The sequence below is a fragment of the Camarhynchus parvulus genome, chromosome 1A (genome assembly GCF_901933205.1).
Source record: "Camarhynchus parvulus chromosome 1A, STF_HiC, whole genome shotgun sequence".
Lineage (NCBI taxonomy): Eukaryota > Metazoa > Chordata > Aves > Passeriformes > Thraupidae > Camarhynchus > Camarhynchus parvulus.
In genome coordinates this window covers 5,846,430-5,869,666 of record NC_044586.1, presented here as the reverse complement: position 1 = coordinate 5,869,666, position 23,237 = coordinate 5,846,430, and the positions used below count along the sequence as shown (strand labels likewise).

The 23,237-nt window shown below is 42.2% G+C and overlaps 1 protein-coding gene across 1 annotated transcript in view; it reads left to right on the top strand.

The window, feature by feature from the left end:
- The first annotated feature begins 2,287 nt into the window (after window positions 1-2,287).
- LOC115910495 (serine/threonine-protein kinase WNK1-like) overlaps window positions 2,288-23,237 on the top strand; it is a 99,156-nt gene continuing 78,206 nt past the window's right edge. Inside the window, 1 exon segment of the mRNA XM_030960687.1 lies at window positions 2,288-3,878. Within this exon segment, the coding sequence (XP_030816547.1) occupies window positions 3,105-3,878 (774 nt within the window). The 5' untranslated portion in view covers window positions 2,288-3,104.

Below are 23,237 nucleotides of genomic sequence, written 5' to 3'. Positions count from 1 at the left end.
TCCTCTTTGTGAAGACTGTACCATTATTTTGTTTGATGTTACAAAGGCTAAAAAGGATGTACAGAAAGGATGCACAGAAGGATGATTACTGCATCAAACTTTATTTGTGAGGAGCACAAGCACGTGAGACTTGCCCAGGCAGATGATTTGTGGAACTCTGAAAGGGCCACTAGTGCTACTTTTTGCAGAAGGAGTTAAGGCCTCGCATCAGCAACACACAACTTCCTCTAAACTGCTGGTTTAAAAGTAACTTTAAAAAAAAAGTATTTAAAACAACAGTGTGTTTGCTGGGAACATATTACTTACTCAGGGAATTTTCTTAGTTTTCTTTTTCTTCCTCAATGTAACTTTTGCTTTGTAGCTGCCTGACAGTCATGGTACAAAACCATTTGCTCCTTCTTCAGTACATTCCAGATGACTTTAAAAGATTGCTGCTGTAAGAAGGAAAGTGCTTGGTTTTGGTTTATTCATACAAAAGAGGAACATGACATAAATAATTTAGATGACTCGTCTTTGCCAAAGCCTTGTTAACCTGAAAGTTCCCAATTCATGTCAGGGTTCATGTGAGCTCTGGCTGCTGTACAGCCCAGGTTCAGCTGCAGCAGCCACAGGCATGACTGAAGTGGCCACAAGATAACACTTGTGTTAAGGGCAGAGGCTGCAAATTCTCTGTCTTTTGAATAATGACATTTACAGAGCAGTTAATTGCATTTCAGGTTGCTTGGCCACTTAGTGCCTCTTCAGATGGCCTAAATGGAGGAAAACCCCACCCTCCTACTTGTTTGTACAGTGCTCACTACACAGAGTCATTGTTGCCCATGATTTTAAAGAATTTTAGAGGCTGTTTGAAAACATGACCTGTGAAAAATGCATATTTTATGATTGGCTTTTTGCAAATATTAAAATGAATATTATATGTGTTATGTTAGAAAGTTATGCTGTATCAATTTTCTTAAGTAGTGCGTTAAATATAGTTTTAGGTTATAACATAATGTTAAAATAGAAACTATGCTATGTAAGATTTTTTTTTTTTTAAAGAGAGGAATGAGGTACTTGCACCAAGGTAGCAGCCACAGGACACCTAAATCTTTCAGAGAAAAAGAATTTATTGCTCACTCATCAGAAGAAACGAACTTCATCCTGCCTCGCTCAGCCCTGAAGATGCTGTCAGGGTTCAGAGGAAGAAGCTGACACTGACCAGACAGAATCCTTTGTTTGAATGGAATTTATGCATCATGTATGAGGTGTATGAATATGCAACAGGCTATTGTTTTTAAGGGTTAATCCTCTGTTAATGTGTGTCCTTTTTCGGGCTTATTTTGCCCAGAAAAAGGTACCTGGACTGTTCATAACTCTTTGTTTTTGTCTCCTATTGTCCTAAATCCTAATTGTCCAGATTTTTATTACTCTAATTATATTACTAATTTTATAACTTTTAAAATTTTAAAAACAAGTGATTGGCATTTTCCCCATGACCCCATTGCTGTTTTCAGCTTCACGGGGGGAAGTGGAGCACCAGGCACTGATCTCTGTCTGTGACCTGTGACGGGACCTGAGCGAATGGCCTGAAGCTGGTGGAGTTTGGGCTGGATATTATAAAAAGGTTTTTCCCCCAGAGGGTTGTTGGGCACCGAACAGTTCCCCAGAGCACAGCACAACCTGCCAGAGCTCAAGGAGAATTTGGGCAATGCTCTCAGGGACACGGTGACACTTGGGGTGTCCTGCGCAGGGCCAGCAGTCGGACTCTGTGGTACCTGTGGGTCCCTTCCAGCTCGGGATATTCTCTGAGATAGATTTACCTACCTATAGACAACATCTAAATAAACACACACATCCGAAATATTTAACGTGCGGGTGCAACACAAGACTTGAAGAAACGAGCAGTGCAAGCAGACCCGGTGCCTTTTGACCTGCCGGGCGTGTGGAGGAAGGGGCGGCCGCGCAGGACGAGCTTCCCCACAGCACATCGGCCCCCTGGCCCTCGGCGCACACCGAGATCCTCCTTCGTCGCTCTCTTCCTTTCTCTCCCCTCCTCCCTTCCTCGCTCCTTCCCTTCCTCCCATCCCGGGGGAATCCACGGGCGGCTCCTCCGGGGCGGTTAGGCCGCTGGAAACTACAGCTCCCATGGTGCCCCGCGCGCGGCGGGCGCGGCCACCTCCCCCGGCGGCGGGGGGAGGGGACGATGCGCGGCCCGGGCTCGGGCGGGGCGTGGCCGGCGGCGCGGCCCCTCCTCCCCGGACCGTGTGTCGGTTCGGGCTCCCGCCGTCGCCATTTAGCGCCGAGGCGTCGCTGGGCGGCCGCGGCGGCTGCGCTCGGTCCTGCCCGCCGGGCGCCACCCGGACTCGGCTCGGCGGCGGCCCCGGGGAGCGGCAGTCCCGGGCAGCGGCGGCTGGGGGCCGCGGGCAGCAGGAGCAGTAGCTGGAGAAGAAGAAGAAGAGGGAGGAGGGTTTCCGGCTCCGCGCGAGGCGGCCGCGGCTGTTGGAGAGAGCGCGGCCCGGCCGCGCGGGCGGTGGCTGCGCCTGCCGGGCGGTGGAGAGGCCGCGGCCGCCATGGGCGCCCCGGTGAGGCGGGGCTGAGCCCCCCGGACCCCTTTCCCTGCCCTGGGCCTGCCCGGGCCTCTGCCGCTCGGAAGCGAGTGACTGAGCGCGGCGGCTTTCTTGGCGTGCGGGCCTGCGCCCCGCTCCCTCCTCGCGTCCCGGCCCCTTTCCCTCCCCTTCCCGCAGCCAGGCCGGCCCCGCTCTCTCTCCATCGCCGGCAGTAACTGCGGCCGGCGAGGTACCGGCGTCTCCCCGCTCGGGGGCCTCCCCGGTGCTCGGGCTTTCCTTTCTCCCGCCGTCCCCCGCTCCAAGCCGGCGCCCCGTGTCTGCTCCCGGTGCTCCATGTCGGCCCCGCTGCCCGGCTCCCCGCTGCAGGATGGATGCATACGCTGACCGGGGATCCACCCCGCCGGCCCAGCCTCCCCGCTCCGCCGAGAGGAGCCCTTGGGACCCTCCTCTGTTGCAGCTGCAACGGCAGCCGCGGCCGGGCGCGCTCCCCGCTCAGTGACCGGCCCTTCTCTCGCCTCCCGCCGCCGCCTCGCCACAGCCGCGCTCCCCCGGGGCACCATGTCGGGGGACGCCGCCGGCAGCGGCCCCCCGAGCCCGCGCTTCCTGGTGCCGCCGCCGCCGCCGCCCAAGAACGGTTCCAGCTCGGACAGCTCCGTCGGAGACAAGCTGGGAGCCGCCGAGCACGGAGCCTCCGGCGCCGGCGGAGCGGGCGGCGGGCCGGGGAGCGGAGGCCGCAGTGAGGAGTACCGGCGCCGCCGCCACACCATGGACAAGGACAGCCGAGGGGCGGCAGCCACCGAGCACCGCTTCTTCCGCCGGAGCGTGATCTGCGACTCCAACGCCACGGCCTTGGAGCTGCCCGGCTTGCAGCCCGCAGCGCCCTCGGCCCCTGTGTCGGGAGGCAGCGCGGCTCCCTCGGTGTTCCCCGCCTCGGCTGCCGGCCGGACCCCTTACGCCCCTGTCAGCGTCACCGAGGCCGACTCGCGGCCGCCGCCGCCCGCCCCGCTCCCCTTGGAAGGACAGGCTGCTGAGGAGCCCCCGGCCGCCAAGGATGCCGCCCCGCTGCTGCCCAAGGAGGAGGAGGAGGGGGATGAGGCAACTGCGCTACCCCCTAGCAGTGTCGCTGGCAGCCTGTCAGCTGCCAGCCGGGAATTCGAGGAGCGGAGAGCGCAGCAGGAAGACATCGAAGAGCTTGAGACCAAGGCAGTGGGCATCTCCCCGGATGGCCGCTTCCTAAAGTTTGACATCGAGATTGGAAGAGGCTCTTTCAAAACTGTGTATAAAGGACTGGATACTGAAACCACTGTGGAAGTTGCCTGGTGCGAGCTACAGGTAAAATAAATAAATAAAAAAAAGGGAATTAGCACAGCATAGTCACTCTCCCAGGTGCTAGTCATTGTGCTTGAAGGGGATAAAACCCATCAGCTCGAGGTCTGCTTAATTCGAAAGGAGCTGCAAGCCTTACCTGAGGCAGTCCTTTGGAAAAAAGGTGCATCCTTTCCGTAGAGGCAGTTTGCCTTTTAATTATTTTAAATACTGTGCTCTCTGAAGAATCTTTTAGCTTTATCATCACAAAACGTGCTGCAGTTCTGTTTCATATAGTGGCTTGCATGTTATACTTCCAAAAGATAGCTTGGAGGACTGTAAAATCACTTGTGTGCTGCTAATGGGAGGCTGAGGGAAGATGTGTAAGTGAATATCGACTTGAGCTACCCTAAACGTTTCAGAATTTGTTTAGGTGTTTTTCTTAAGAAAAAATGTGAAAACATTAATTTCACAGACATGTCATAGGTAGTGGCATTGGATTCTTGTGGGATAGATAACTCTAGAGTATACACAAGTCATGCAGTGTATCACACCATTTACTTTTTCAATGCTGTATTTTTCATTCTAATTTCCAGTGTTCATATTTGTTAACAGGGGCAGGGAAATAATTTAGCTTTCCAAAGCTTTAGAAAGCACCCTAAAGTTTAGCCTTTCTGGATGGCTGGTGGATTAAACTGGACTGAGATACTGCTCTTTTATCAAGTTTCTAGACTGAGCAGAGCCAGGGTTCTGTAGGGGCCCAGTCTGAGGATGGCAAGAACACCCTTAGTTCCCTGCGAGTCACAGCTTGTGTAACAGACACAGGTTGCTGTGCAACAACCTGGAAAGAAGTGGGAAGAGCTTGGAGTACCAGGAACAAATACCTGGTGTGCTGGTTTGTTTTCAAAGCCTCAGAGTTAAGTTAAAAGGTTTAGTGTTTGTTTTTTGGTATTGGGTTTTGGTGCAATTCATAGAAGGGCTCATGTAGTACATCTTTATTGTTGTTTGTGTTCCCATCCAATTTAGGGCAGACAAAAGAGCATTGGGTGAAAGTTCCAAAACTCTTTGTAGGGTTTTTAAGCAGTCAGTGGCTCACAAATGATTGGTTGCAGTAACTGCACGAGAACTTTCTCAAAAGCACTTGTATATCTGTTCCAGTTAAGCTGAGGGAATTTATGAAAAGATTTCTTAATTTGAATTAATATTTGCTTTTGGATGGTTGCTCAAGCATTCTACCAGTATCTTGGTTCATTCTGTTATTGCCATTATTCTGAGCTTACTAACTGTGGAAGAAAGCTTCCAGTTTTCTTTGTGACCCTTCAGCATGACCTGCTCCTCCAAGCTAGCTACATACTTGCTGTGGTGGTCTGTTTCGGCATTGATTTTTAAATTAAAAGTAAAATGATCAATTGTTGGGCTCTGCTGAAGCTTTACTTGTGCAGTTTGAACTGTGAGGAGATTAATAAGCCATCAAAATTGTATGGCTTTTATTTGAAATTTTAATCTTTCCAATTTCTGAGTTCTGTGACTTTAATCTCTGAAGACTGTTTTAATCTTCACACTTACTGATCAGAAACTAACATCAGCTTGGCATCAGTTGCCTTCCACTAATGTTGCCTCTTGAAGTGTCTTCATCACCATCAGTATTATGTGGACAGACTGTCTGAAGTAGCATCACTTTCGAAGGAATTTATTGAAGAAGCTCATTTTTAAAGGGCATGTTGCTGGGCTTTCAATTGGTTGGTGAATTCCATGGGCAGCATTGAAATTGACGAGTTGCAAAAAGCATGAATGAAAATATTTGCAAGGGGGAAATAGTTGATGTGTTGCTCAGAGGGGAAGTGCATTGCAGGAGTGCCTTGTGGGTTAAGTTAAGCCAGATTCCAAAGACTGTGTTTTTCCTCTCAGGAGTCACTACCAAGTGACAAGTTTAAAACAGGAATGTACATTTTATAGCTGTTCAAAGTATTTGCTGAAGGAGCTAGACTCTACAGCTAGTAGAATATTTTGAGATTAAATCCTATTTTATTGTTTGTGACTAGAAAGAAAAGGAGGAACTTGGTATTTATTGGGATGGTGGGTATATCCTCTTATATAGGAAAATGTAGTTGTTGATGGGTTGTTATTTGTTATGCATGATTTGTATCAAAATGAAATCTGCATTCACAAAGATGGACTGAAACTTAGATGTTATTGGTTTTCCAGGATGCCATGATTTGAGAATTGGTGAACCTTCAAAGCTTAATTATTTTATTAGGGAAACGTGAATGATTTTTTTCCATGCTGTGTTACAGTAACCATAAGTAACTGATGGTTACTTTTAATTATCTTGAAATAATGTTCCTCAGCAATAGCAGTTTTTCTCAGGCATCTGAGGTGTCCCACCTCCCCAGAGTCTTCTAAACAGCACTACTGAAGATTTTGGCAGAATGACTTTTTAATTCTGAATAATACAACTAGGCCTAATTTTTTTCTATGTGCTCTGTAGTAATGAAGATCAAAACCTGAGACTATGACTATGCTTCCTCTCAAAGGAAGTTTAGATGCTGTTTATGAAATGCAGCTTGTGTTTCCAAGTTAGTGAAACTGTGGAGGATATTGCTCATGTCCTCAAGGCTCTTGAATTGCCTTGTAATTGAATTGCCCCTTCTGCTTGATAAATTGAACTGTGGAGGAAGTAGAAGGGGGAAGAGCTGAAATTCACTGGGTGACCTACTGGTGTTCTTAGTATCTCCAGGAAGCCAAGGTCCTGGCTCTTTATATTTTTCTGGATTTGTGAATAATTTTGTTGAATCTAACAAAACTTAACACAGGTGTGACTGAAGGACAATCCTAGTTTACTTTGTGACCTGTCCCTATGAAGCAAATTGTTACTGAACCTGCTTTAAAATATTGTGTGCAGGTGTTCAAATGTGAAATACCTGCCCTGCTGTGAATGTAGGGGAGATGTGAAGAGCTCAGCAGCTTCTGCCAGTGCTCAGCTTCAGTTGCTGCAAGGCAATTGTTAGCGTAGTGTTGGCCTTCAGATACTTTTATTCCCCTTGTATGTATTCATCTCGGCTCTAGTTATTCTGAGTCAAGTGTGCCTCCTACTGTTGTCATTAGCACATCTCATAAATTGACTAAAATAGTAGTTAGGGTTACTAATTAAAGGGTTTTTAGGTAGGTAGACATTGACAAAAGGGATCTTTGTAAATGATGTTTGAGCAGTGAGTTTGTCTCCTCTGTACAGTTCAGGTAATGTTGTGGCTAAAATGTGATGCCTTCCACTGATGCCTGAAGTTTGCAAAGTAGTACTCACATGCCAGAAGTAGCAAGTCACACTGCTGGCTGCAAAAGCCAAATCTTAGTGCTGTTGTGTCATCCCTCTGAGCCCTGTGTGAGTGGTTTTAAATCAAAACTGTAATTTAACTGCTGATTTACAGAACAGACACTTGCTGGACTGCAAAATCTTCTCCCTAGAATTATTGCTCTGGATTATTCAAATTAGTAAGTTTTTATATAGGGATGTGCTTGATGATGTGGAGGTAACTTGGGCTCTTTTGAACGGTGTATTTGTGAGGCATTTGAAGATTTACCTTTCATTTGGGCAGTGTGCTCTCTGAAAGGAGGGTGCACCTTCCTGCTGATATGTTGCTTTGCCATTCTTACTCTGGATTCAGTGTTGTGTCAGGTTATTCTGCTTAACACCTGGGCTGCAGGAGGATTAGGAAGGAACTGGAGGGCTCTCCCTAAGGAACACAGTGTCCAGGGGTAAGAAATGAGTTGGACAGGTGATAATGGTGCACAAAGTTTGTTTTACTCATTACTGCTTTGAGGGAAAGCTGTCTGTGAATTTATCACATCTGAGTAATAAATTGGTGTAGGTTTCATGTGTGTGCTTCTCTAGCAGATGTCTAACTACAAACCAAGTGTAGTGTACAGACACTCCAGCTTGCAAATGCATTTTTCTTACATAGGAAATAGCAATGAAAAACTAGCTGGAACAAGCATAATGCCAGAATTGGATGTGAACCATGAGATTCTAGAGTGCACTCTGGTAAAAATGATAATTCAAGTGACACTTTGTAGCAGGAAACAGCGAGGTACTAAATAATATTTCCATCTGTCAGAGTTTTTCTGAGTCTAACAATGTTGACTTAAAACTCACAGTGCAGGAAGTAGATTGGATGTGATGTGTAGCTTCATTTTTACTGACACTTCAGATTTAATGATGCCTATCTTTATCTTGTGGTCTTAAAGCTATATTTAATGGTGATTTTTAGGTCAGCAGACAGCGATGGAATGCAGTTCCTGTACTCTGGAGTACAGACTCCACTGCAGACTTACCATGACAAATATCAGCTTGTTGAGGTCAATGTATAATTCTTAAAATTCTCTATTCTTTCTGGACTGGCAAAACTGAGAATGTTTCAGAAGTTGCACATTTGAGTCTGACAACCAAAAAAGGTCTTGTATCACATAACTGTGGCATCCTGTAGTCTTTTTTTTTTTTTTTCCTTTTTAAAAAGCTGGTTGCATATTGCTCACTAGGAGTGCTGACTGCAAAGATGCTGGCTCTGATGCACAATCATGTAACTACATTAAAGCAAAATGGAAAACCAGATCTAGACCTTTCTGCAGTGAGAGGAAGCTGAGAATTGTGGACCTGGAATTCATCTGTCAAGCACTGTTGGAAAACGATTACATTCTGTTAGTTCTGGAGAAATAGTCAATATCCCTAAACAAATATGCATTCTTTGAAAGCTCTGACTGTGATTTAATTCTGATTATTTAAAAAGACATTTTCTGAAACTTTTACTGGAAGATCAAGTCCAAGTCTAATGCAGTATGCTGGCTCCTGTGCCTCACATCAGTGTTGATAATGCTTTACTAGTTTGTGAGCAGTTGTGTGGCTGCAGCAGCAGCGTGCTTCCTGCTTGGGACTGCTTCTGGGCCAGCTGTGTCATTGTCACAGACGTAGATTAATCAAGGTATGTGACAATCTGTCAACGTCATGCTGTCCTTATTATCTCTTCTGTTTTCAGCTTTACAAATTGTGAAATACTGAAAGTAAAATCTGTAAAGCTGTAAGTATGCAGTGGGCTTATGGCACTTTCAGGATGCTGGATTTATAAGTGTGCATATGCAGGGAATTTGAAATTTTGTACAGCAAAGTCTAAATTTTTGCTGGTTTTCTATGTCATAGGGCACAACAAATTACTGGTACTTACTGTCTTCAAATCTCTGATGTGAAATCTTCTCCTTTAGCTAAAGATGACAACCCAGCCATATTCTTGAGTGTTTGTGCTGTAATTGATACAATTGACAGCTTGATAAATGACATGGGAAAGGGGCCAGACTAATTACCTGCAGAAGTATAAACAGTGGTCAGGCTCCCTCAGACTTGACAAAGGTGACCCTGAAAGAGAGAAGAGAGCTTTTGAAGTACATTCTGGAGCTGCAGCTGTTAGGAGACCTCTACTTAAGAAAATAAGCTTACCTCAAAGGGATATCACTTTTGGAGATGGCTGTGGGTCAATTTGTAACTGTCTGGTTGTGAGGCAGTAAATATAATCCAGATAAGTACATTCTGAAAATGCAGCATTTCTTATGGAAATAAACAGGCTTTTATTTGTCAGTTTGTGTGGGTTTGAGAGGTGCAGAATTAAATCTCTTAAATGAGATTTGTTTTGGGCTGTTGTGGTTTAAAACACTTAGCTTCATAACGAAACTTTTGAGGGCTTTTGAGGAAAAGTACCAGGTCTATAATCTTTCTTTGTAAGGGAAAAAAACCCCACCTGATAAAAGCTCCCTGGAGATATCCTGTATAGAGCCCTTTGAGAGCTGTCGAGCAGAGTAATAAATAAAACAAGCAGTAATAGATCTGTGGTAGTCTCCATGGATGCAGTGCACAGTACAGTGCAGTTTTCAATACCTTTTGGTTAGCAACATCCCTCTAGGCCACGTGTTCTTTTTCTTATTTTGTCTTTGGTTTTGTTTCATGCAGCAGCTTGTTAAACATCACAGCTCTGACTGACACCCAGGTTCTCCATGCTGCATGTGACAAAGCTGGTGCTAAGCAGTGGCAGTCTTGATGCTTCCTGTCATGCATTTCCTGTAAAGATTACCAACCTTTTTTTGAGACTACAAATTGGTTCTTTCAAATCGTGGTTGAGTTGAAATAAAAGTTGGGTGGTTTTCTGTTTAGTTTGTCAGTGTACATATTGGATGTAACATTTAAGTTAAAAGAAAGATAATAAATATCATGTAAATTTGCAGTGCTCCTGCAGCTGGGCATAGAACTTTCTCTTGACTTAGTATGTGCTTGTGGGTTTTGTTGGTGGTAGTGTTAATTTTTAATAGCAGATGGTAGGAAGTTATTGGTTTTGACTCTTGAAACTTCAGATAATGATACTGTGGTTTTAACTAGATCATGATGTGTGTACACCACACTTGGAAAAACACTCTTCCAGTACACTTGGAACTGTTTCTATTCTAAATAGCAGGATTTGTCATGCTGAAAATTGATTTCTTGGAGTAGTTAAAGGCTTTTATCTAATATGAACCATCTGCATATCTTTTAAAATCTGTTATTTAAATTCTTGTCCAAATGAACAGGACTCAATTTTTATGGCTTCACAAGTATTTTTCTGGAAGCTGCTTCCTTTCCCTAGGACTGCCTTGTAGGTCATTTTGAAAATCATTTAGGGTGTGTGTTGGACCTTAAACAGTGTTAGGATGTTTTTGGTCAAGATACCATGGCTGTCCTTCTTTCTACTCTATTTCCAGTTTCCTCAGTAGATTTACAAATTGTCATACCAACACGTCTCAATGTGTGGTTTTAGTTCCCCCCATTCCCTTTGGGAGAGCTGTGGGAAGTAGAGGGGTGATGAGGATTGAATCTGTGCCTCGCCTGAGGTCATGTTAGGGAGCTTCCTCATGTCTTGTCTTGTGGGCACAACCTGCAGAATACCCCTTAACTCCATGCTGCAGAGGATAAACTTGGTGTTAATCATGTTTTGTGCTATGCTGTCCTCTTAACCCAAATGGACATCTGTGCAGCAAGTTCATCACAGGTGTTGGCAAATCTTTTTAGAAAAAAAGTTAGAATAAAGTAATGGGTGGAATGCAGTGACCAAAATTCAGATTTAGTTCTTAGACATACTTCTGGACTTCATCCCACTTGTCATTTTCACCTGGTGATGGCAGGTGCATTGCACATATCCAGATTATTCTGAGTGCTTCAAAGATTTGCTTGGGGAATTCCAAGCAGCGCTGTGTTACTTTGCCTGGCTCAGGAATAATTTAACATGTTCTCAGGTGATTTTTTGGCAAAGGAAATGGCAGCCTGATAAAAATGGGACTGGTAGTGTTATGTTGTTATATCATAGCCTTCCAGAGGCTATGTAAGTATTAATATCTATCTAAAGCAGTAAGCAGTTTTTACAAGGGTAGCTCGTTCTGAATCACATAGAGACAAACTGCTATGTTTGAATTTGTCATTTTAGGTCTAAGCAGAATCTTTAGGAATGCTGCCTATACACTTAGACTCTAGAAGTCCTTTAGAAAGGATGTTGTATGCTTGATGGCCTTGTAACTAAAATATCTATGAGCTTTCCAAGTGATGTGTCAATGACACCAGAATAAATGTGTTTAAATGTAGGCGATGGTATTTTTTTCCATGATCTGTGTGCCCCAGAGCATGGTTCTGAAGTCACCTGGTTCATCTATTGGGAATCTAGGGGCAGCAGTTTTCTGGAGTCTCTGTTCTCAGGACAGGATCACTGTGGTGCATTTCAAGTCTAAGTTTGCAAGTGGTTAGCAGGACTCCTCAGATGTTACCAGTAAGATTAAAACAAAGAGGAAGCTTTGGAGATTCCAGTAGTATCCACATCACAAGTTGTGTTTGGAGCCATAGCCCAGAGTGCTTCTGGTCCTGTTGCCTTTGTTAGACAAGCAGTCACTGATAGAACCTTTCAAGGTCCCTGTTGAGCTGCTCTCCTCCTGCTTTTAACAGACACTGTGGGAAATGAGCTTTGTTAGACCTCTTATATGAGGTAGGAGTTATATTGTTTCGATTTAGCTGTTCTGGATCATCCCTTTCATCTGCATTTTTCAGCCATTTCTAGTTTCATTGCATCAGAAATTGAAGATAGTGGGTTCTGATAGCAGGTTTGGTGCTGGTGGCAGAAAGCAGAAAGGTCAAGATGGAAAAACCCAATTGTGCAATTGTGAGTTGAATGGCACCGTTTGGTAGAACGTGAAAAGCATAGGAATGGCAATCTCTTTGTATGTAACAGGAAAATCTGAGGTGAGTGAAAGGTAGTACAAAACTGATGCCAACAGCCATGTGCATTTTGTCTGGTTTTGGCCAGTTAATGTAGCCTTGTGATAGTTTAAAATACCCAGTTGATAGGGTTACCCTGCTTTCCTTGGACATTTTCCTCTCTTAGGAGGACTTGTGACTTGCTTGTCCTGTGCTGATTGTTGGTGGCAAGTTTGTGACCCCAGTCTGAGTGTATTTTGACTGCTTCTATCCTGGGCTAGACTGATGACACGCAAACAATAACCCCCAAATATTACTATTAAAAGCTTCAGCAATCCAGGCTGATTATCTTAAGGATCTGGAAATCTATGTGAGCTTATGTAATATGCATCTGTTAATGGCAATTTCTGAACTGTTAGCAGGTTTTGCTTAAATGTTACAAAATGTTACCATGTCTGTTTTCAAATCTGCCTCTTTTTAAATGAGACTTCTATTCTAACAAATATTTTCCAACATAGAACTATTTTTGGTTTGTCTTGATCTTTATTCAGCTGCTTATGGTATGCTTTCATTTGGGAAATGTAGGTTATCCATGTAAAAATGCAAGATGTTAAGTTAACGTGCTTTGTTATAGCTAATTTGAACTTGGTCCACGAGTTCTCCTTAAATTAAAAATGTCATTATGAGGCTAAACTTGATGTAGAGAGTTCTTGAAGCAGTCCAGTCAGATAAATATCCTGCTGTAAGAAATACTGTCTGAGAAATGATTGATTTTTTTTGTTTGTTTGTTTTTAAATATTGCCCCCTCTAGATGTAGACAAGTAGAGATTGACAGTATGTAGAATGGCTTTTGAGGGCAGGCTTTTTATTTGCATTTATCGTGATTTGGGGCTTAGTTTGGTTTGCCAGGAAGAGTATGCTGAAAAGGGAGAAACAACAGAAGTGTCTGATACAAAACCAAGACTTGAAGTTTAGTTTTAGAATTATTTTTTTTTTTCTTCCTGTGGCTTTCTCTGCTTCCTTTATGTGCAGCTTGAGCTTCTTTCTGCAGACTCAAAAGCAGAAATGAATTTTAGGTTGTGCCAGGAGGGGTGGTGGTGAATTACACAGGGTGTTTGAATTTGAAATGTTTTGCCTCTTGATGGCAACTGTGAGCCAGTTAAGGTGATGGTATGATTTCTTCTGCTGATGTCTTTATACAAGCCTGAACATATCTGAGAGGTTCAGTATTTACCCTCAGGAGTAAAAAAGGAAAAAATAAGAGCCTCAAGGTTGCTGCTGAAGACTTAAATGCTGTAGCACTCCCAGTGTATTGTGTGTGTTCTATACTTGAAGATTGGTCACAAATTGTCTTTCTTACTCAGGTTTCCTTCCAGCATTTCAGTGCAACTGAATGTGACTAACTGTGTATGATAACACATCAGATAGGAAAAACAGCCAGTTGCCTTGATTTTTATCTTGGGATTATGGTTCAAAAAAAGTGGTGTTCTTCTTCCCATCCAGTATGGAATCTTATTTCTGAAAGTTGGGCCAGTGGCAGAAAACCTAGCAGAACTGAAGTTTGATTTATTTGTGTTGGAGAGTCTGAAATCTGTTTTTATTGTTGACTTAAGTGTTTTATTTTTTTTCCCAACAAACTTTGAGAGTTAAATAGCATTTACAAGACAAAGGTGAGGAACAGCAGAAAACCTTGTTTCTTAGGATGTACATGACATTTCAAAGTTTTAGGACCAGGCAAGTTTAAAACTATGAATTGATTCCAAAAGTTCCTATTGCTATGAATGGCTAGTTCATGAAAGTATTATTTTAATACTTGTACTGAAGCTTGCGGATTTCTTGCCTGCTTTTTGCCAAAATGCTTCCTTTCATAGTAATCTTATTGAGTAAGCTACCTACTGTGGATATACATCAGTTGGTGTTTTCTTTACAGATTAAATATTTGTGTAACTTTCATGAACAGGTAAAATCATTTTGTGGGTGCATTCAGGCTGTGAGCTCCATAAGCCCAGCAGCCTTTAAGGCTGAGCATTTTGTTGCTATTTCTTGTGGGTTTTTTAGTATTTTGTAGTTGATTGTGAATGTGCACATTTCGTCTTTGAAAAGCTTTGTGACCATAATTTAAGTGTTTGAAGGATTTTTTTTTGAAACTGGAGAGGCATCTATCCCAAGCCAGCATCTGTGGCCTAGTTGGTGGGTAGATGACTAACTGCTCTGGAAGGTCTTCTGGGTCAGTTTTCTGAGATAGACAGTTGAATTGATCTGAGTGTGAGAAAAACTTTATAGTCTTGCTGCTCCAAATATAGAGATTTTGTGAAAATTCCCAGTGTACCCAGGCTATAAATGGTTTCTGCTTGATAAACCTGTACTTTGTTGGCCTCTGGGAGAAGTCATCCTTAGATTCTAAACCATGTGAGTGATGGGGTTATGAATTGGAAATGGGTGATAAACTGATTTGGAATACAGGAAAACTAACACTAGTGTGAACAGTGATTATGTCAAATGGGAAGGAAAGAAATGGTTCAGTTTTATGAAGAAAGCTCAAGTAGCTTTAGATTAGGTTGGGCTAACCAAAGGAAGTAAGCCAGGATCAGCTGTGCTAAAGCAGTTGGCTGTACTTTCAACATCAGCAAAACAATTCCCCAAATTCTTTTGTGGAAGGCTCTGTTATTTACTATTACTGCAAATTGCTGGGTTTTGTTCTGAATTGTTCAGCTGAAGGTTTACTTTGCTTTGCTGAAGGTTTGCAGTGGCTTGACCTCTGTCAGAAACCAGTTGTGGCTTCTAATATGGCAGCTTATAAAATAATACCAAATTTCTGAAGTATGCTTGTGATGTGTGATTGTGCTGTTGTAGCATGTCCAAAACTGTGTATTGCTCAACTTCTGGTCTTGATAACTTTTTGCAACAAACCACATGGTTTGGGTAACTGTAAAATTTGGAGGAGTGCAGCTACTTTAAAGAAAGAGCTGATAACTAGCAGGTAATGACGCAACTGATAAGTGTTAACTAAGTCGGTGTGGGTGACTGCAGTTACAAAGCAGCAGGCTGTGAATGTGGCCATGTTTTAAGTATAATTTGTCACTTAAGAGGGGTATGAAATCTGAGGAAGTTGGCATTGGAATTTAGAATGGAAAGAATGGGTTGGTTGATGATGTAGAGAGCTATTTTCCACTTTCCCTTTGACTTCTGTCCTTATCTTCTCTGGCAATAATATTCAGGGAAATGGTATCTTTTGTTTCTCTTGTTCCTGTGTGGGAATGGTAATTGTTCTTGCTTTTTACCTGTTCAGGAAATATCCTCATTTCTCCCCCCTCCAACAAAACAGTGTATCAGTCATTGCCAATGTCATTTTTCGCTTTATTTTCTAACCTTGGCCTTCCTGAATCCTCCTATGGTCCCAGTATAAGCCATCTGGCAAAACAAGGATTTTATTTTCTCCCCCTGCTCCCTCTTGCACTCTGGAATGAAAGCAGATTTTGTTATCTGTGTTCAGCTACCCTATGTAAAAGAAGAATGAGCATGTTTAAAACCCGCATCTAAGCTTTGACTCCTGCAACTGCCTCATCCAAACTTAGATTTTCCAGCTGGTAAGTCAATCTTATCCATGGAAATGTGCTTACTGTTCTCTTGGGAATTTGCTTTATGCTCTTGCCTTCTCCCTTCCCCCTTCTCAAGCCAAATTTCTTTCCAGGAAGGGAAAAAAAATCCATGGGCTAGATTGAGCTTCAGCTGAATAGGGTGTCTCATTTCAGATATACTTTCTGCAGCTACTCAAATGAGCAAAACATAAGTGACAGCTGAGTTGTCTGTTTGTCATGGGTCAAGGGCAGTCCAGCTCAGCAGTTTCCCTTTCCTCTTCCCCAAGTTTTGTTTGGAAGCAGTAGTGATTTGCCATTCTGTATAGTCATCCTCTTGTCATAAAGACCAGATGGAAATACATCAGTTATTTCATGTATAAATATTCAGTCCAACAGCTGTGAGTTTATCAGGTGTCACTGGGATCACAAGTTGGTGACCAAATTGTTTGTTTAGAGGGCTGTGAGCATTACTCTGACTTGAAATAAACCTGTCCCATGAAAATGTTCGAAATAGTCCAAGGCCCAATTAAAGAAGAAAGAATGAAGGTGAACCATTTAAGTGCAAAATCCTTTTTTTTTGTATGAAGTTATAACTTTTTTCCAATTACAGATATTTTCCTAGGCTGATGAAAATGTTTCATCCAGTGATCCTGTACTCTACTGACACTGTTTCTAAAGTAGCTGAAGGATTGCTCTGAATTCTAAGTCTCCTTTCCTTTTGTGGTTTTACTAGGTAAGAACATTTATCCAGCATATCACCCCCTGTCTTTTGGCTGGTTGATAATCCTCAGTCTGTGCTTCAATACGTATTTCTGGCAGAAAAGCTGAGGTACCTGTGTGATTCTGGCTAGCAATGAATTGAGTGTAATGAAAGTTGTAATAAATCTACTTGACACAGATTATTAAGGGGGTTAACTTGGTTTTGCAGGTTGCAGAGGGTTTTTTGTGCAAATAAGGCTATTTGTTCCAATAATATTGAGAAAGGGAGGGGTGGGGAAATTTGCCAATGGCCATTGGCTATTTGGTTACAAAATGTCATGTGCTCCATGGGCTGCTGAGCATAATGTGAAACAAAGTGCCATAAAAAAAATGTTGAGTGCTAAGTCCATGAGTGAAAAAGCACTTTAATGGGAGAATGGGCACAGTCATTAACTTAAAATAGCTTCTCTGCAGAAAACTATTGTAAAGCAAGATTGTAGTTCTTGACTAATGAAGACTGCGTAGGACTGAAACTGAATTAGAAAGGAAACAAAAATTTGCAGTAACTACAGACTGTTGAAAACCATAAACAAACGGAGAAATTGACCATGATTTAGTGAAACCACCTGTTGCTCAAACCTTGAGAGGAATTCTGCCTGTTGCTCTGAAAAGCCTTCTTGTTCAAAGGGGTAGCTAAGACATTTTTCATGTCTATGCTTTTAGACAACAGAACAATAAATACAATTGACCACACTGCTACTTCCCAGTCTCTGCAGGGCTTCAAGAAATAACCCCTTGAAACAACCCATCAAAAAAAAAAAAAAGAAAAAAGAAAAAAAATAAAAGAAAATGTTAAAATACTATCTGGTTAAGTTGCTGCATAGATCTGACTTTTGCTTCCCAGTACATTGTGTTTCAGAAATGGTTTCCAGCTTGAATTCATTAATTCAGTGCCTCTGCAATAGAAGCCCATGCAGCCACTCTAAAACAAGTGATTGCAGCTCTACAGATTTGGGGAGTCTAGTGGGAATTAGGGAGGCTGAAGCTGTGCTGGAGTCTTTTAATGTGGATTTTGTGGCCTTTGAAGTGCATGCCTTCTTCAGAGAAAAACTCCTCTTGTGTTTGAATCCCTACATTTGGCCTGGATTCCAGGAACAGAAAGCATGCACCTTGTAAAAAGTGTGGGCCTTTTCTTCAAGATCATGAGGGACTTCAGTTTTCCCTGTTCTCTGACTTTCTAGTAAATAACTTGACTGGAATAGTCCATATTCTGATAAATGTTGGTGTTTTTTCAGCTGTATATTGGCATGTGATCTCTTGCTTTGGTGACAGCAAGCTAGGAAGTCTTTTATCTGGAGCCTCCTGTGAGTGGTTATTTTGTAGCTTCGTGCCAGGTTTACAGTTTGAGAATCTGGGAGTCATCAGTGTGTGCTCTCAAAAGCAGCAAGTACAGCAGTTGGCCTGGCTGTGTTTTGTGGGGTTTGAGCAGTCTGTCACACATACTGGGATAGCAAAATATCTTGAGCCTTGAATGATGACTTGTGTCAAGCAGAGATCAAGGGTCGTGGTGCTGTGCACTTTGGCACATCCTGGGACGCATTCATCAAAGATAAGAGGGGTTGAGTGTCTTATTGGGGAAACAGAGCTGAATTAATTTCCCTTTTTATCAGTTTAATTTCACTTTATTGTAGGCATCTGTGGCTGTTGCATTGTTAGATTTTTAGTTCTTCCCGAATGGTAGTAGTACAGAGATTGCTTGTATCCAGCCACATGCCCCACATTAGCCCAGAGTATCCACTAGGACCATGACTGGTGATGGTATACCTTGGAGACTCCAAATAATCACACTTTGGTTTTTTGTTTGTTTGGTTTTTTATCCTTTTCCTATTGAAATCCTTGTCATGAGTTTTGTTTACTCCTGTGTTCCTAGCGATTCCTGCCATAGCATGGATCGAAAAAAAGTTTGACTGGATGAGGAATCTTGGTTTACCTGCTTTGTAACTCTGTTTGTAATTCAGTGTCTGACTAGCACTGATGATATTGTGTAAGTTAACTCTGGGGAACTATCTGATTATTCCCTGACAAGTATGCCAGTTTCCCTGAAAAAAGGGATGCAGAGTAAACTTAGGAAGGCTTCCCAGAAGAGAAGCACTGCAGTCACTTTGTGTAGTTATTACTCATTTGGGACAACATTAGGTTGTTATGCCTTATAGGTTGTGGATGTTGTATGGTTTTCTTTGTGAGGTTTGAGGAGATGATATGTGTTGTCAAGTTTCCCACCTCGCTGTTTCCTCATCTTCTAAGCAGTGAACTTTTCTTTCTGGATCACTTGTGGATCCAGTTTGGATGTTGCAGCTGTGGAGCTTTGGATGGAAAGCACCTTCTGGAGGTCCTAGAGGGTACTTCAAAGCACAGAACTTCACATGCTGTGTTTGGAGTGTTGGGCTTTAGAATAGGCAAATTAAGTGCATCAGTAGTTTTCTGTTTTCGCTCACAAAAGGATCTGCAAGTGAAGCAATAGTTGCTGTTAGGTCTTTTTAGTATAAATGTTAGAGAGGTGTGCTCTCGTGCTGAGTAACTGGAAATCCAAGCATTGGTTGTGGTGAGATGAAGCTGCCAAAAGGAAGTTTTCTGGGGACTTCCTTGGGTGAAGTGATATGAGGAGACACCTTGCTTACTTTTGCAGCCCCTCTGTGTGTTGCTGTCAAAAATCATGCTACAACAATTTAATATTTGAATGTTCAGTCTGAGACTTTGTGACAGTGCCTAAAATGTTGGTTAAAATTATTGATAAACTCCCTGTGACTGAATTTCTTTGCATTACCACCCATCAATTGGCATAATGTGTCAGTTGATACTCACTTTACTTCTCCTGAAAGTATGAAAATTAGCATTTGTCTTTCATGTTCATTCTGCAGTTTAGCTCTGTAATGGTCTGTAATTTTTCAAGCTGTCTTTGGAAGCAGTGTGTTGGTAATGCTCTATATTTACACAGTGGTCATCTGCTTTTAAATTCTTTATTGGTACACATGGGGCTAATACATTAGGCAGCACCACTTCAGATTGAGTCCTGTCACAAGAGCCTGTTCTCAGTTGCCCAGCTGGTGTGTACCTTCACTGCCTGGGCTGCAAATTTTCAAGCCAAGTGCCTGTCTTAAGTTTAATTGTGTTTGAGAAGCTTCAGCCAAGCTGTTACAGGTGCTTCAGAGAGAAATGCTTTCTTTATTGCATCCACTGGCACCTTAAATTTTTGCACTTGAGAGCTGTAAATCAGGGACCTAAAAGCAGTGTTGAGACAAGTGTGCTGTCTCTGTGCTGAGGAAGTACTTCCAAGTAGAGTTTCCAGATCAAAAAACTTTGAAAGGAGTGACATTTTTCTAGATTAGACTTACTTGGAAACTACCTTTTTGAAACTCTGAAGACTTGATCCGTGTTCTAGCCTGTGAATAATCTGTGTCACCATCTGTATGATGCTGTATGAAGCAGTTTGTTGAACTTACTCAATGTGTTGGCTTTGTTTCACTAATATATAATTACCTTTTGTACAGGATGTGGCAGTCAACCCCTCAGGATGGGAAATGCAGGGTACAAAGCTGTACAATGTAATTCAGTTCACTTCTTTGTGTTGCAACTGTTTAAGCTGGGAAATTTTAATATCCTCAGAAATGGCTTGCTTCATCATGTTGTAAGTTTCTCTGGAGAAATAGGAATTGAAGTTTTCAAGCAGAAAGCCTTTTGTGGAACAGCAGCCTCTTTATTTGTACAAGCAGCAGACTGTGCAGCTGTTAATCTCAGTAGTCAGATATGGAGAAGCAGCTTTGGTACCAACATGTTGTAATTTGTCTTAAGGAAGCATCTGTAAAATTACACTGCTCGAATTATTTTAGCTGTAGTCAATTCAGATCTTGAAAGATGAATTTTGTATTATTTTAAAAGCAAATGCCCTAATCAAACTGTCTGCTTTCCCATGAGCTTTGAGGGGAGAAATGGCATAGAAAGAATGGAATATATAACTTTGATTCTTACCAGATTTGGTAAAAATCCTGTTTTATTCTTTTTTTTGTCCAATGTATTCTAAACTGTAGAAGTTTGTCTATTTACACTTTGTTCTTTTAAATGCCTTTTGGATTTTTCACCTTAAACTGGACTCCTGATGTTCAGGATTTAAGTAAAACAGCTACCAGCAAACAGTGTTGTTACATAGATGGCTGAGTTAGAGAATTGTTTGTGGTATGTTATTTTTTCCCTTTTTTTATGCTAGAAGTCATGATTGTACAGAAGGAAAGGAAGATCAAGTCCAAAGAAATGTATATAAACGAAACAAGTGAAAAAGTCTATTAATAATCTGAACATAACTATAATCAGCATAGTACTTGACTGCTTTTAGTTTTGTTTTAGTGTTTAGTGTCTAAAACATTGGATGGGAATTCCTTTTTAATTAGCTCAGAGCCTGGTCTGTGCTTTGTCTAATGTTGTTTGCCTTTCCTGGGAAGTGAAAACTTGAAATTGTGTTCTGGAAGGAAGGAGTGGCAGGAGGGCATAATAGGAAGAGGCAGTTATCCCCTGGGTTGTCTGAGTATTATCTTTAATTTTAAAAATGAAATTCTGGGTATAACTCTGATAATTTTGGTATGAAGCTATAATCTCTTCTATGGTCTTAAGGTTTCAGTGTGCTCTGACAATACCATTCCATTCCACTGCCTGTCATGGAAAAGCATCCTGTTTCCACAAGCCTGATGATGATTGCCAGTAGATCTCTTGTGAAATCCTTATTTAGGCACAAGCATACTGAAGTCGTTGAGATAAGAAGAGTTCATGGTGGCATAAATTTCAGTTTCCACCTCGCATACTCACATGTGTGACTAATTCTGAAATGGAGTCATTTGCACTGAGTCAGCAGTTCAGGATGGTGAATGTGCTCAAGCTATCTCAGTTTGGTCTGTATTGAGCATTCATTTGCTCTGCAGACAGAGCCAAACCAAATGGCTGTGGGAAACTTCAGCAAAAGGTGCCTGGAGTATGGCCAGGTCTCTCTGAGAGAGTGTGCTTTGAAATAGGAAATTACAAGAAAGATCTGTGTGATCCAGTGTGTGTCGGAAGCACAGGAGAGATTAAAATAGCATCAAAACCCTGTCAGCCTCTGTAGCCAGAGTGCTCAGGGCAAGAGCAGGCGAGGGGGGGAACTGCAGTTCTTTGCAGTGCAGTCTGGATTTTATTACTTGCAAAGTGAAATCACAAGGAGGAATGTCTGCTTCTGATGGACAGATATGTTGCAACTCATTCTGAAGATGCCTGTTCATAAATTTTTCAGCCTGCTAACAGCTTTGAAGATAGGACTGTAACTCTGAGACTGTGATTCATCTATCCAGCTCCTCCTTGTTGGTTTTGTCCTTCTTTCACAATTCTATTGAAGATGGTGCTGTTAATTATAAATTTGGAGTTTTGACACTTGCTGCTCTGTACTGCAGTATTATTTGCTGCCTACTGAAGCCTCTTTCCAATAATTCTGAGGTGCTGTAACCACAGGTTCTTCCATTTGGCCCTCACTTTTATTAAACAATTAGCAAACAAGGATTAAAAGGTCCTTGTCTTCCCTCTGTTTCCTTTGAAATAATTCAGTTTCAGGGGCCCAGCCTAAGAAACAAGATACAAACAAAACCCCCTGTGGTAATAGCAAGGAGATTATCTTAAAAATGTTCTGAAGTTTTGAGGATTTTAAAACTACTTAATGACACTTCCACCTTTCGAGCCCCTATGAGAAGAGGTTTTAGAATTGAGCTCTCAAGAGATTTTCACACAGCTGTCCCTCCAAAGTACTGAGATCTGTGTTTGGATCACAGCCATTCTGTGGAAAAATCATTTTATATTGATAGGGTCTTCAGGAGGAAACAATTACAAAGCTACCTGATAGTCTTTAAAAGGAATTGGTGAGGTTGTCATCAGTGTCTCTAATAATAAGCATTCAAGCATTAGAATTTTTTTTGTAAAGTTTGTTTTGGCACTAGGATTGTTTTTGAGTTAATTGGAGAAAATGCTTCAGTAGTAACAGAACTGCAGAAGAATTATTTCTCAGGTGCTTCCAGTCTGCTGCTTATGTGAACCTCTGTTCACATCCTGTTTGCTGGTAGTTGGACAGGAGGCTCTTATTCTGAAAATGAATATGGCTGCTCTGTGAGACATCTGTTCAGAGATCTGTGTCCTGTCTCTGCCTGTGAAAAAGGGGGCTTGTGTGGCCTTTGTTATCTCCAGACTGGGGGCTGACTCTTTGTAGCAAGAGCAGGCCTGTGTACTTGTTAAAGTACTATTTAGTGGATTCAGGCTAAAACCAGATCCAAGTGTCTGTTACCTTTATGATACTGTCTTTAGCTTAATTAAAATGGTTTTACTGGGATGTTGTTGAGGGTTGTATGGCAGGGCAAGGCATTTAAATGAAACAGAAATACGGAATATCTTCAATCTACTTACCCACTCTTATCCCCACAGAAATGTAGTTGTTGCCAGTGAAAGAAGGGATGCAGTACCAGAACAGCTTTTCTCACAAACTGCTTTTCTTTGAAGTCCAGCTTCCATAGTTTTTTGTGTGTGCATACTGGCTGAACACATTGAGTGTGTCTCAGACAGAGCCATTTTGCTAAAAATGTTTTCAGATACCTTTTTGGCTAAGGGAACTTGTTCAATGTTAAACATGATCACTAGTTGGTAGTTTTTGTATATGATGTACAGAATATTAGATATTTCAATCTATGGATACATTATTTGAATATTTTGAATGGTTTTTGGTGGTTTTTTGGATAAAGCGCTTTAGTTCACAATTAAACTGAATTTTGAACTGTGTGTAGAATTCTTCAGTAGAACGAAGTA